General features: G+C 46.7%; 1 protein-coding gene across 5 annotated transcripts in view; it reads left to right on the forward strand.

Annotated features, from left to right (window-relative positions):
* The window catches only part of znf423 (zinc finger protein 423), a 132,622-nt gene extending 121,788 nt beyond the window's left edge, over positions 1-10,834 (forward strand). For all 5 annotated transcript variants that reach the window (XM_080867900.1, XM_080867898.1, XM_080867899.1 and 2 more), the window contains one exon: positions 10,321-10,834. In XM_080867900.1, the coding sequence (XP_080724026.1) occupies positions 10,321-10,350 (30 nt within the window). In that variant the 3' untranslated portion in view covers positions 10,351-10,834. The remainder of the gene's footprint in view (positions 1-10,320) is intronic.
* Positions 10,835-14,383: the final 3,549 nt, after the last annotated feature.

The raw sequence follows: 14,383 nt of genomic DNA on the forward strand, positions 1-14,383 counted from the left end.
GGGTGACTGCTGGACCCTGTCGGTTAATGTCCACACAGGCACCGCACACACCTCCCTCGTTCTCTGCACGCACACGCACGCACACACACACACGCACGCACACACACGCTCGCACACGCACGCACACACCTCCCTCGTTCTCTGCACGCACACACACACGCACACACACACGCACACACCTCCCTCGTTCTCTGCACGCACACACACGCACACACACGCTCGCACACGCACGCACACGCACACACCTCCCTCGTTCTCTGCACGCACACGCACACACACACACACACACACACACACACACGCACACACCTCCCTCGTTCTCTGCACGCACACGCACACGCACACACACACACACACACACACACACACACACACACACACACACACTTATACCAGATGATTTCTCTCCTGCCGTCTGACCAGGTCACAGGATCTTCACAGTGATGAATTGACACGATTGTTGTTTGGTTGTGTGGAGGCGCCGCGGGCAGACGCTTCCATGCTAAACTCATGAACATGTTTGTGTTTAACATTTCCTGCTCATAATTTCATGGTGTTACAAGAAGAAGAAGAACGCGTTACAATGCTCGTATTTAAAATGAATATTTTAGCCCGTTTTTAGTTCAGATCAGACTCGTTTCCTGTTTAATCTCGCCTCATCACTTCGCCTCATATCGAGCTCCAACATGGATCATAGAAGGTGTCTGCTTCATCACCTTCGCTGAGCTTTTCCCAGCTCCTTCTCCTTCCTCCTCTTTGGCTGTTGCACTGGTGCTAAATCCATCTTGTTACTCTTTGGTCCTGACCCAAGTGTGTGTGAGTATGTGTGTGTGTGAAAAGCCCGAGCCTGACCTGCCACAGCTCCACTGCCCCATGGGAGGTCTCTCTAAGTGGGCTAGACAGAAAGGCTGACTGGGGGAGATGGAGAGCTACAAGCATGGAAGTTAATGCCACTGCTAGCTGTGTGCGTGCGCGCGTGGAACTGAGAGAGTAAGTGGAATAGATGTCATTTGTGTGTATGCGTGCGTGTTTTAATGAGGTATGGATGGATGAAGAAGGCTGGTTGGCCGGCTAGCAAAGGCTTTGGCCTCTTTGAGCCCCTCCGAGGGGCCATATGATGTCACTCTCTGTTTGCGCACACGTGCACACACGTGCACACACAGTTGCACCCCAAGGGTAATTGCAGCACGGACACGCCGCTGCATCATCCTCTCTCCCTTCTGACTCCTTCAGCCCCTCTCTCCGTCTCTCTCTTTGCATACAAAGTTCTGGCTTCCTCCATCGCTCACATCCTTCTGTCTCTGACACATACAGACTCAAATCTTTTCGTTCTCCCTTCCCATCTTCCTCCCTCGCTCTGACTCCCCGCCGCCGTCCCAGAAGAACCAGCCCCTATGCATATTTTAGCCCCTCTCCTCTCTTCCTCTCTTCTGTGCCTCTCCCCAGCGCCCCATAAATAGTGCAGACGTAAGCTGGTAAATAAGAGATGTTTTGGTGTGTCTGTGGGTGTGTAAATAAAAAATGCTGTGGCCCTGATCAGTGAGGCCCTTCTGGATCTCTCTGCCTTTACTCCCAGACTTCACAGACGACTTTCTCATTCTCTGTTTTCTTTCTTTCTTTTCCTGCTTTGCTCCTTTTTTTCTCACTAATTAGCATCACTGTATCTGTGTTAAAAGGCTGACTTACATTCGCTCCTCTAATAGATGTACATTCTTAAAAACTACCAAACGTAGCTTATACTGGGTTTTAGCCTGCGTTATTTCCAGTAGTTCATCTCCATCCAAATATGTACATTATGTACGGTAGTCGCATGAATCCTGAAGACTGTATTTCCCTCTTGTGGATGTTTCTAAACAGTCGTTCAGCTCTGTTTCAGCTCTGGCTCCCTCCCTCGTTCTCCGATAGTCATCTTGATCGTCACATTCGTCTTCAGCCTCCAGGGGGTGCTAGACTGCAGCGTCTGCCCTCCATGCTTCTTTCTCCCCCTCGTTTTGTTTAAATCACCCACTTTTCTCCCCTCATCTGTTTTGAAACATCATTTCCTTTAGCTCTAGTAAATATTTAAACACTGCTGGATGGGTGAATCGCTGGTCAGATGAATAGAAAGATGGATGGGGGGGGTCCTTTTGCTTGTGTGTTGGTTTCTATACACATATATACACATATATAGTGCAATGATATTATTGAGTACAGCAGCATGAAGACATCGGTGCAGCTCCTCATCAAGTGCTGCATGTTGAGGCTACCTAGAAAGTAGAAAATATGTAAATCTATGAAAAAAGCTGTGCTCCTGGTAGTTAATGCAAAGCAAAGAATATGGTGGGAGACGTGTTCACTGCCTGCTGCTGGTATTAGAGCACAATGTGGAATGAGCTGTGTTTAGCAGTCTGTCTGTGAATAATGTTATCTTTGTGTTTGTGTGAATCCGAGAGCCTCACTGTCTCGCTCTGACTGAATTATGGAAAGGTGTGGATGTGGCTGAACTGGCAATAGGGTGTGTGTGTGTGTGTGTGTGTGTGTGTGTGTGTGTGTGTGTGTGTGTGTGTGTGTGTGTGTGTGTGAATTTGATCCGTAGATCCCTGTGGCGTTCCAGGGGAGCGTACTCAGCTGCCCCACTGCTCACTGGGAGACTGTGTTATTAGAATGGGGACCTGGGACATGCACAAACACGCGCACACACACAAACACGCGCACACACACAAACACGCGCACACACACACAAACACACACACACACACACAAACACACACACACACACAAACACACACACACAAACACACACACACACAAACACACACACAAACACACACACAAACACACACACACACGCGCACACACACACACACACACGCACACACACAAACACGCGCACACACACAAACACGCGCACACACACACACACACAAACACGCGCACACACACACACAAACACGCGCACACACACACACACACAAACACGCGCACACACACAAACACGCGCACACACACACACAAACACGCGCACACACACACACAAGCACACACACAAACACACACACACACAAACACACACACACACACAAACACGCGCACACGCGCACACACACACACAAACACACGCACACACACAAACACACACACACACACACAAACACACACACACACACACACACAAACACGCGCACACGCACACACACACACACACACACACAAACACGCGCACACACACACACACACACACACACAAACACGCGCACACACACACACACACACACACAAACACGCGCACACACACACAAACACGCGCACACACACACAAACACACAGTGATGTCCCTGAATCCCCAGACTTGTTGTTGTTCAGCAGGGAGAAGACACAGAAAGAAAAAGTGATTCAAAACCGAAGAGAGAGGTGGAGACACAGAGAGACAGAGACAGAGAGACACGGAGACAGAGAGACACGGAGACAGAGAGACACGGAGACAGAGAGACACGGAGACAGAGAGACACAGAGACAGAGAGACACGGAGACAGAGAGACACAGAGACACGGAGAGACTGAGACACGGAGAGACTGAGACACGGAGAGACTGAGACACGGAGAGACAGAAACACGGAGACAGAGAAGCAGCTGATTACAGTAACACGTCTGCTGATACGACCTCAGCCATCACTGATGCTTCGAGCGCTACAATATTCTGAATAAAAGGCGTTTTCATTTATAGTAGTTTAAAGGTTGAAGCAGAAGCAGCTTAAATATGTCAACAGAAATATTTTAAAAGGAAAGTCAGAAAAATGTTCTGGTCACCGCCCCCCAGGAAAAATTCAATCCAAATTGTGTCTGTGGCTGTTAACACTGTAGGAACTTTGTGCAGTCTTCACCGTTACACACACGCAAAGCACGTTTTGTTCATGTTGCATTTACATAGAAGGATGTCCATGAGGGGGTGAGGGCACACCTGTACGCGTTCCCATTTATGCTTTCACGAATGTAAAATCGTAAAACAGTCGAAGGCATCGGCAGCAGCAGTCACAGAGGCCGTAGTCACCACCACGAAGTCACTTTGATGTGGTGCGATAAACAAATGGATGCACATGAAGTGGAGCGACAAATACAACGGACACTATGTGAGCCAACGCCTGGAGGGGTCCTAACAGCTTGGACCAGGTTCCTGTCATTTGGTGTGTGTGTGTGTGTGTGTGTGTGTGTGTGTGTGTGTGTGTGTGTGTGTGAGAGACAGGTAAACAGCAGCAATGTGTCATAGAACAGAAGAGGCACTGTAGTGTTGTGCTGTAGCAGCTCTGCCAAAACACACTGTGGCAGATACAGGCACTCGCAAACACACTGCACCTCCATGCATGTGTTGGTCCCTGTAAGTCTGATTGTCTGGGACATTATTACGTCAGCCATCAGTGATAGTTTGACCACAGTCTTCTCCTCTCGTTCACTCTTCACTGCTTTTACATGTAAACTGGCTCAGAAACATTTTAAGTACGTTTTGAATGCATCAGCTGATTGTAGCAGTTTGGAGTTGTTACAGAGTGTCCCGGCTTTTTCACTTATTTCATTCACAGACGTTTCTTCAGCAGCAGCAGCTGATGAGTCAAACATGTTCAGTTTACTGTCACACACCAGCAAATATTCACAACAGAGAAGCTGCGTCCTCGCATTTCATTTCCATGTGTCAGCTTTACAGATGTGGTTCATTTTTAGACTAAAAGCCACAGCTGGAGTAACTTTAAATACAGTGCACAGAAAGAAAGCCCATAGTAAATATGAAGCTCGTGGGTTGGAGCATATTTTATTGGTTAAATTGGGAGATTCAGCCTGTTAGATGTTCATTACTTAAGTCGTTAAAATGAAGCATAAAAACTATTGTTTGGTTGGTTTGTTCGCCACACACGTTTTCTCTCTCTGCTCCTCAACACTCAGATAAATGGGACTTTCTTGATTATCTGATATTTATTAACAGCTTCTGTTCAGTCGTCTTCATCTGCAGCTTTGCATTCACTTATATCCCCATTTCTTCATCTGTGGCTTCAACCCTTTCCTCTCACCTTTCATCCATTATTTTTCGGTTAATCTTTGGTCAGGGCTTCATGTGGTTTGGGCGTGTGCGGTAATACGACCAGCCCGCTCTGCTGAATTGCGAGCGCATGTATCGGCTGAATCGTGTGCGTGCATTTATTTAACCTCTCCCTTTCCATTTATTTGCTTGTCTGTTGACATTTTGTGTGCGTGCGTGTTAGTGAGGATATTTCTGTGTTTTGTTAAGCAGTGGTCATCTGGCACTAAACTTTGCCATGTGTGAGCGCTGCATTCCTCAGCACTGAGAGCGCGCTGTGTGCGTGAGGACGAGAGCCATGGTTCACTTGAAGCAGCACATGTTTGTCTCCGTAATGGTGTGACTCAGATGTGTTGTGCAGTGCTCGGGAATGATCGGTTATTTCTGCTGGAGGTGAGGTCACTTCCTACTTTGTGTAACAGCTTCCAGCAGGGAGGCGCCACCTTTGCTGCGAATCTGGTGGAGAGTCAATCGTATTTGTCTTTGACGTTGTGTTTGTGCGTGCCCTTCATGCTGTGAGTGTATTTTGGGTTTCGCGTACCGGTCCAAGCCTGGCTGCATGGGCCAGGAGCAACAGGAGAGGGGACGTCCCCGTGGGAGGAAGAAAGGGAGGGAGCCCTCCAAACAGGACACGGTCAGAGGAGTCACCCTGGGTGTGGTGACAGTGTAGTGGGGGTGGTCATCGTGACTTGGAAAGAGACGGCAGTAAAGGAGGTCTTTCTGATCATTTGACAATCGTGTGTTCTTTACAATAGGAGGAAGAGCTAGAGAGACATAAGACTGAGGGATGGAAAAGCAGAAGGAGAGCAGGGAATACATGTCGGCGGGGCGTTAAGGGCAGGGGGTGCGTTTATTTTTGATCTGCTCCCGAGGCAGCATCCTGTCCTGGACAGGTGGGGCTAAAGACGAGCCAGGGAGCAGAGGAAGAGGACTAAGACGGCCCATCTGCTCGTCGCAGACACACAGACACGGATGCTGTTGGAGGAGTGTCAGCTCGGAGCTATAAATACACTGAACCCGAAGAAGAGCACAAGACGACTGAGGTGATTTTTCATTTGGTGTTAAAAACAGCAACAGAGATGGGGCGCGCACACACACACACACTCATCTGTGGAGGCAGCACACACAGACACACACACAGCATGTGGACTGCTTCCCCCGCGCGCGCACACATGCATGCATGCATGCATGCACGCACGCACACACACACACACACACACACACACACACACACACACACACAGCATGTGGACTGCTTCCACTTACCCCCGCGCACGCACACACACACACACACACACACTCATCTGTGGAGGCAGCACACAGACACACACACAGACACACGGCATTGTTCCAACAGCAGTGCTTCCTCTTCCTGTGACTATTACACACTTGGCAGCTGCTTTTCAGAGTGCACCTGTTACATCATCACAGAACAGCAAAGTGTGCGACCGTACCTGGAGGTTTGCACCTCGGACTGATTCAGCCGAAGAAACGCTGCAGCTGCGCAGGCTTCTCCTCCTCCACTGTTCTCTCTGCATCAGGCTGACCGGGCTTAACAACCATCACGCGCCTGTGCATACACGTACATATTAGAGACGGCGGTGGCGCTCCTCCCCCCTCTATAACTCAACACAAAGGCACCCCCCCATTTTTGTGTGTGCGTAATGGTGTAGGCAGCAGATAGGATTAGATTTTCTCTTATCTCTATCTGTTCCCCATGAGGCTGTGTGTTCTTGTGTGTATATTCTAGTTTTCTGTTCTGCTTGTTTTTGTTTTTTCCTTGGTGTGTGTGTGTGTGTGTGTGTGTGTGTGTGTGTGTGTGTGTGTGTGTGTGTGTGTGTGTGTGTGTACGTGCATGTGGCCTTAGCCGTGAGTGCAAGTCTATGAATCTGTTCCTGTTTGTGTGTGTCAGCGTGGGTAATGCGACAGGGCCATATTTCCCCCGGGCCCGTGGCTCTGCAGGCTTTAGCCTCGCTCTCTCTAAGCAGTCTGACAGTCCTGTGTATCGACTGGGCCCGTCTGGGTTCTTGCTACGTCTCCAATGTCCTCGGTTAAAAGATCAAATAAAATTCTGAATTCACATTTTAAATCAAACCTTTCAGGAAATTTGCAGTAAAATATACCAAAAAGTAAAAAAGCAGCTTAAAAACTTTTACATAGCAACAGACTTTTGCTTTTATTTATGCCGTCCTTGTTTCCTCAGTTTAAAATATTATAAATTACTGTGACTACAAATGTCGGTTCAGCTGTTTCACTTTAAAACGTTCCTAAAATTTAGGGGACAAACTCTGTTCACTTTTCTGAAAAGCTTTTATTCTGAAAATAACACAGGTGGAGTTTCTTTGTAAATTCTTAAATAAACTTCAAACATCCTCATTCTCCCCACTCGCACCTTCCTCTGTCACCCTCTTTCTGTGGAATATTTCAATTACTCTGCTGTAGAGCAGATCTCACACTGTGACACACACACACACACACACACTGATTGATTACAGGGCTGCATAATCGATAGCAAACCCCTGACTACTGTGTAAATGAAGAGGAGTTGTCGGGGAGTGTGTCGTACGAAGCGTGTCAGACTGTCATCCGTCTCTTCATTTCCTTCCTCCCTGATGCCTCCCTCTCTTTTCTTTCCTCCTTTCCTTGCCCCTCTCCTTTGGTCTATTTCCAGCAGTCCTTTGCAGCGCCGTGAGGCCCTCTGGGGAGCGACCGCAGCCTCCCTCCCTCTGTTCCTCCCTCCTCGTCCTCTGTCCTTCCTTTTCATCCGTTTCTCCATCTACAAATCAATACAGCAGCAGTTGGACCCAAAGAACCTGAGGGAAAACACTCTCTCTTTTCCTCTTTAGTTCCATTCTGCTTTCCTTGTTCCTACTTTTGATCCTCCTACAACCGGATCATATTTACTTTTCTTCCTCGTCTCCACTCCCCTTTTTAATGTCTCATATACGGCCTCATATATGAGACAAAAACCAGATATGCACGGTCCTTTTGGAAATGAACAAGTGAACACTGGACACATGAGCAGTGGCCAAATTCTCCTCTCTGTCTTGTAAAGAGGAGTTAGCCTGACCTCTTCTGGTGGGAAGAGGAAATGCAGCCAGTTTGGCAGAGAGGCAGAGGACGAGCGAGGCCGACAGAGTGAGCCGCAGTAGTTGGGCGGAGAGAGAGAGAGAGGGAGAGGGAGAGGAGGGTTTCTCTATCATAATGGGGTCAGTGGCTCCCAGTGAGCTCTCCCTCCTCACTAGAGTCCTTCACACACTCACACACACTCACACACACACTCACACACACTCACACACACACACTCACGCACTCACACACTCACACACACTCACACACACACGCACTCACGCACTCACACACACGCACTCACACACACACACGCACTCACACACACACACGCACACTCACACACACTCACACACACACACTCACGCACTCACACACACACACGCACACTTGTTTTTCACTGTCCCGTTCGTTATATTCCTCATATGCTCATCCATTTCTGTAAAACCCTGCGTGCGTGTGTGTGTGTGTGTGTGTGTGTGTGTGTGTGTGTGTGTGTGTGGGGAAGGCTCTCCAGTGTAGGGCATTAATACCCTTTGCTTTTCTCTGGACAGGGCAGCTTGGCCTCTAAAGCCGAGTGACAGAGACTCTTAAACGGACATACACAGTCATACAGCACACACATAGCCTCTGTCTCTCTCTCTCTCTCTCTCTCTCTCTCTCTCTCTCTCTCTCTCTCTCTCTCTCTCTCTCTCTCTCTCTCTCTCTCTCTCTCTCTCTCTCTCTCTCTCTCTCTCTCTCACACACACACACACACACACACACACACACACACACACACACACACACACACCAAAGGGCTCAACAAAACATGCGCAGCAAGATAAGGGCCATAGAATGACAAATAAGTATTTATCAACCCCAAAGCACGTATAATCCTTCACATTTCTGTCCCCATCCACATCCTCGCCTCGCTGTTCCCTTCACCCCCCCATCCCCTCCTCTTTTTTGTCTTTTTTTCTCTCCATAGTGGGGCCTATCTGTGAGACACAACGATTAATCTGAGAAAGCTGCTTTTAGTGGTGGCGAAGGGTGGGGGTGGGGGCGTTGATTGGGAAGATCTCACTGGGAATTGTATGTTTGTGTGCGCGTGTGCGTGTGTGTGTGCGTGTGTGTGTGTGTGTGTGTGTGTGTGTGTGTGTGTGCGTGTGTGTGTGAGAGAAAATTTCACAGGGAGAAAGCGGTAACATCCAGGGAAAATGAGGAGGAGGAAAAAATCCTAGTGGAATTTTCTCTGATACACGCACTCATTTCCAAAAAGATCTTTCCAGTCATCTACACACACACACACACACACACACACACTCACTAACTCCCCAGCTCTAGATGTTATGCTAAATTCCAAAACTGGCAAATCCAGATTATCAGGGGTTCAGTTTGTCTCTGATATGGAACGGAGGACGGACTCTGTGTGTGTTCATGTTCACGAGAACACAAAGCATGTTTCTGTGTGTGTTTAACATCCCCAGTGAGAGTTGTGCGCGCTCCAGCTTACCTTTACGTGTGCATCTAGTTTTCCATTAAGATAAACTGTGCCGTACATCCACCGTCATGCTGCTCAGCCTCAGTCCATCGTCTCCATCGTCTCTGTTTTGACCTCGAGGTCACGTCTTCGGTCTCTCTTTGAGCTGGTGTGAATTTTCATTTTGAAAAAAAGTGTATTTTTCTTTTTGCACTGTGATGATGTAATGATGTGAACGTGTCTCTGAGTCATGGCGACACTTTCTGTAAAATATGAATCACAATATGAAAAGCTACGAGGGTTTCAAGGCCCTGACAAACAAACCGGGGCGCTCCAAACACTACACGGTCTTGAGTTGGTCCTACGGACTTCCTATTCCATCTGCAAAAATGGCGGATCTGTTGTTGCTCTATTGTTGGCCGCGTGTTGAGCTTGGTGTTTAAATTGCTTTCAAACTGCCATTTTTCTTTTCCCTCGGTTGTTTTCCCGTTAGCACACGTGAGGCTCTGTGCTGCACCGACCGGTACGTCGCAGAGTCGTTTCTCTCCCGTTCTCGTCTTTCGTCAGCCGGCGTATGGAGGAGCGAGGAGGCCTCGCTGTCTGTGCTGTGGGAGGCGGCTGTGTTTCTGCTCTATTATTGGGTGGGGGGGCAAGTGGAAAGCACTCCGCTCATGTAGCCCATTATTTCTCTCATCATGTGTTCTCACTTTTTCTCCCTATCTCTCCCTCTCGCCCTCTCCCTGCAGAACCACACACTGAGTCAGCACGCGCAGTGAGACCGAGGCTCGGCAGGATCTCGCAGCTCAGCCGGGGCCCCCGACCCAGAGCCGGCGGGGGACCCCCATCTCCACATCACAGCCAATCAAAGTGTCATTTGCTACTCACATGTAAAACTCTAACGATCGCGCCACTGGGCGCGGCTATTAGGAGCAGCGGGGGAAAGGAATATTAATGGGATATGCTATTAAATAAAGAAAGGAAAAAGTGGGTGAGGAAAGCAGTGAGCGCTAGCTGGAGGAAAGAGAACCAAGGTATTGTACGTGCAGTATTTTTTATTGTCCCGCCAAAACCCCCACCAGCTTCTTCGTCCGCCCCGTCTCCCCCCTCCCACCAATCACTCCCCAGGTCATGCAATTTATTTTATTTTTTAATGAATAGAAAAGGAAAAAAGCAAGAAAACAGCCTTTGTTTTGGGATTTTTTTGTTTTGCTTTTTCATAGACTGTACTTTCTCGTCCCCTCGGTCGCTTATTGTATTCGACTTCATAGGTGCCGTTTTCTTTGATTTTTCCTTTTCCATATGCGCTTCTTTGCTTTTGTTTTCATTTTTGTACCTTTCATTTCTTGCAGTAAGTAGGTACTTGTGCTGTGTTGTGATTGTTTGCCAGTCGTAATATTCCTAAACCGCTACCTAAAACGATCCTTTTTATGATTATTGTTATATATATTTTTCCTTTTTGTAATTACTATGAAAACAAAAAGACATGAAAACAAAAATAAAGTGCAGAAAACCATACAGATGTTTCTTTTTTTGGATTGGGTTTTCCAGTCTCTATGGGGCCTATAATGGTTATTGTAAAAAAATAAATATCATCGATTTCAATGCGTCTGGTCAACGACTGCTTTTTGAATGTGAATTAACCAGATTGCAATAATCTAGTACAGAAAAAAGATGAAAGGAATAAATAAATGACAAATAAAGAATTGCTGTGTGATGTGATTTATGAGTTTGCTTGGGTGCTGTGTTTGCTGATATTGCGACACAGAGAGTGACCAAGAACTGCGCTGGAAACGATGCAGCCATTCGGCTCGGCGCACAAAGACAAGCGACTACGGCATAATCTGGCCTTTATCGTTATGCTCAGGCACAAGGTGATAGCTGGACTGATCACACCTGGCAACAATCCTCTGTGAATAGATCTGTTTGAAAAAAGGCACAGTGGACCATCTGTGTCGAGTTTCATCTAAGGTCACGCACACAAGAACGAGGTTTATGATGACCACACTTATCAACAGCAGCAGTGCGCATTGTAAGATAATTAGCCTGACACGGCTGAGAATCATACACGTCTCACTGGTGATGACCACGTACAGATATTGTGGTTTGGTGTGCGTGTCTCGAGCATGCAGTGCGTGTGGGCTGAAAGAATGGGACAACGAGGCCGAAGGCTCCGTTCAAAAAGGGCCGTGGAGCCGTTCGCTCTGCACCTCGTACCGGCTGCACTGACAGTTTAACACAGCTGCTTTCATCAAGCTTTTCCTCTGCTGACCCACAGTGACTTTTTACAATGGAATTGATGTGTGTTGAAATCATGTAGCACTGTGCAAAAGTCTTGAGTTGCCCCTCATTTCTTTATATTTGTACTGAAACATGGGGAAGCACACATGTAAATATACTCTATGTTTGGGATCATTGTTGTGCTAAAATATTTAGATTCTTTCCACATGGTGTTGCATGATGGATCAAAATCTGGCTGCACTTTTCTGCATTGATCATTCAAACAACTTCCCCAACATCAGCCCCAAACCACGCCCGATCCTCCACTGACACCCACAGTTATAGTTCTCTGATGGTCCCCTCCCTCCAATATTTTGAACACAGATGAATTACTCCATAGGATCTGTAGCCACCGAGTTTCAGCCTGGCTCTTGTGTAATTTGGCACACCTCAGCCTTTGTGTGCTCCTTCCTTATGGATGGCTTCTTCACAGCCACCCTCCCACTGAGACCATTTCTGATGAAGAGGAGATGGATCAGCTGAAGGGCCAGATGCGTCTCTGAATCCATGTCAGGTCTTTGCTGAATTTTCTCTCATGACTTCCAGATATTGTTCACCTGGCGCAAATATTCTCTTAGACATGCCACTTCTTCTTTTTCCTCCAACTGTCCAGGTCGTTCATATTTTCTGAAGGGCAAACTGCACATCACGCTGAGATATAGCAGGTGTTTAGCTAACAGTTCTTTGGGAATCACCTTGTTGGTGCAACACTTCTATTTTATGCCTGTCAGTCTGTTGTCTTTTGCATCTTTTCAGATTTTTCCATGTGTTTTTGCACCAGGGCACTAGAAACAACGTGCCTAATGTTGTTATGTGAAGACACAACACTGGTTCATCCTTTCAATTAACTGCCTTTTTATGCTCTAAACAAACAAAAATCCAGCACGAGGACTGAATATGAGTGAAAAAGCAGCTGATGTCTAGAACTTCGAAAGACTTTCAAAAAGAACTATTAGCAGACTTTAATTTGAAAAGGTACGGCTGTTTGGATGCAAAATATAAAGGAGTGAGAGGTTCATCATTTTTTCACTTCTAGTTGATATTAGTAATGCAGTAACGTTTCATAAACTTTGCACAGTTTTGTTTCCTTCTTAGAATAACTGCACTTGAAGCCAGCATTAAAAATGTCTCCAGAAATAATCCAATGGGTGACAAGCAAGGGTGTAGATTTGGCATGGACGGAAGGGACGTGTCCCCACCAATAATTTGATCTCTTTGAGTAAAGAAAATCAAACCCGATAGAAAAAAAAAACCGATCTGTCAGCGTCTCATTCACCCAGCGGAGCAGAAAGAGTTAAATTACGTGCTCTACTGGAGTCCTACGTCATGTGACAAATATGGCCAATGTGATTGGCTGAGCCTTTCAGGGAGCTCTGTTTAGTTTCAGTAGCGGCAAACCTGCGCTGCGAGGAGGACGGCAGCAAAGAGGAAGAAGCTGGATATAAGAAAGTGTTTTTCAAAGAAACCTGTCAGTCACTTAAAGCCAAGTTCACTCATAAAATGTGTCACAATAACGTTACAGGCTGTGCTAGGCTTTGGCCCACATCAGTCTAAAACTGTACGTAACCATGAATAACGTGTTTGCACAGCAGGCAGCACTGTTAGTTCTCTCAGTCTCAGAGCAGCGTTTCTAATTTTGATTGAAACTGTCAGAGGAAACGGAGCCTCGAGCAGCCCGGATATTAGTTTACAGAGGCTGTTAGAATTATATGTCTAACGTTAACATGTTGGTGACACAATAATTTCATCCTAATCGCACTGACGTATTCATAGGGTTCATTTTTGAGACAAAATATCATGATGTAGTCAGGATTTTGCAAATATTCCACCTTGTAGTGCAGTTTGCACAGTTTTAAAATGCACTCAGCCTACAAACATTACTGACGAGTCAAGATCTGCACAAAGTGACAGAAACACTGAAGCAGCTCCACATTTTATTCTTATTGTCATGTATGTCCTGTTTATCAGGTGACAGGCAGCTCTGCCATGTTGTAGCTCACAGGTGACTGGCTGATGATTTGGTGCTATAGATTAACTAGTATTTATTATCATGACAGTGGTTAGGCTGCTGATGTAAAATGATTCGTTAGTGTATATTTGACAAAGAATCTGAATTGACATGTCTCACTTTTTATATGGCACGAATCAATGTGTTATTTTATCAGGTGTTCCTAAAAAGAATATCGATCTGTCAGACAATATTGTGCCTGATTACTGTTCATCAAGTCTGTGACCAGAGAAGGCAGTAATGTTTCGTCATCTCGTTTATGTCCTTTTTTAAAATTACACGGTTCAGTATTAACCTGAATTTGTGGATACAGCGATGAACTGTGACCCTACAGAACTGCACCCATTCTTAGAGCAGTGTAGTCTGAGGGACTGGAGATCACACTCACTCATCCTGGTTCCTGAACTGTTTGGCCTTGTGCAGCCTTGAACACTTTCAGTTTTACTTCTAAAAGACTCACTGGGATGTGGTTTGTATGCCCACATGTATGTTATCCTTTTGTCAGCTAACCAAACTAACTGCAC

The sequence above is a fragment of the Rhamphochromis sp. 'chilingali' genome (genome assembly GCF_963969265.1).
Source record: "Rhamphochromis sp. 'chilingali' genome assembly, chromosome: 2".
Taxonomy (NCBI): domain Eukaryota; kingdom Metazoa; phylum Chordata; class Actinopteri; order Cichliformes; family Cichlidae; genus Rhamphochromis; species Rhamphochromis sp. 'chilingali'.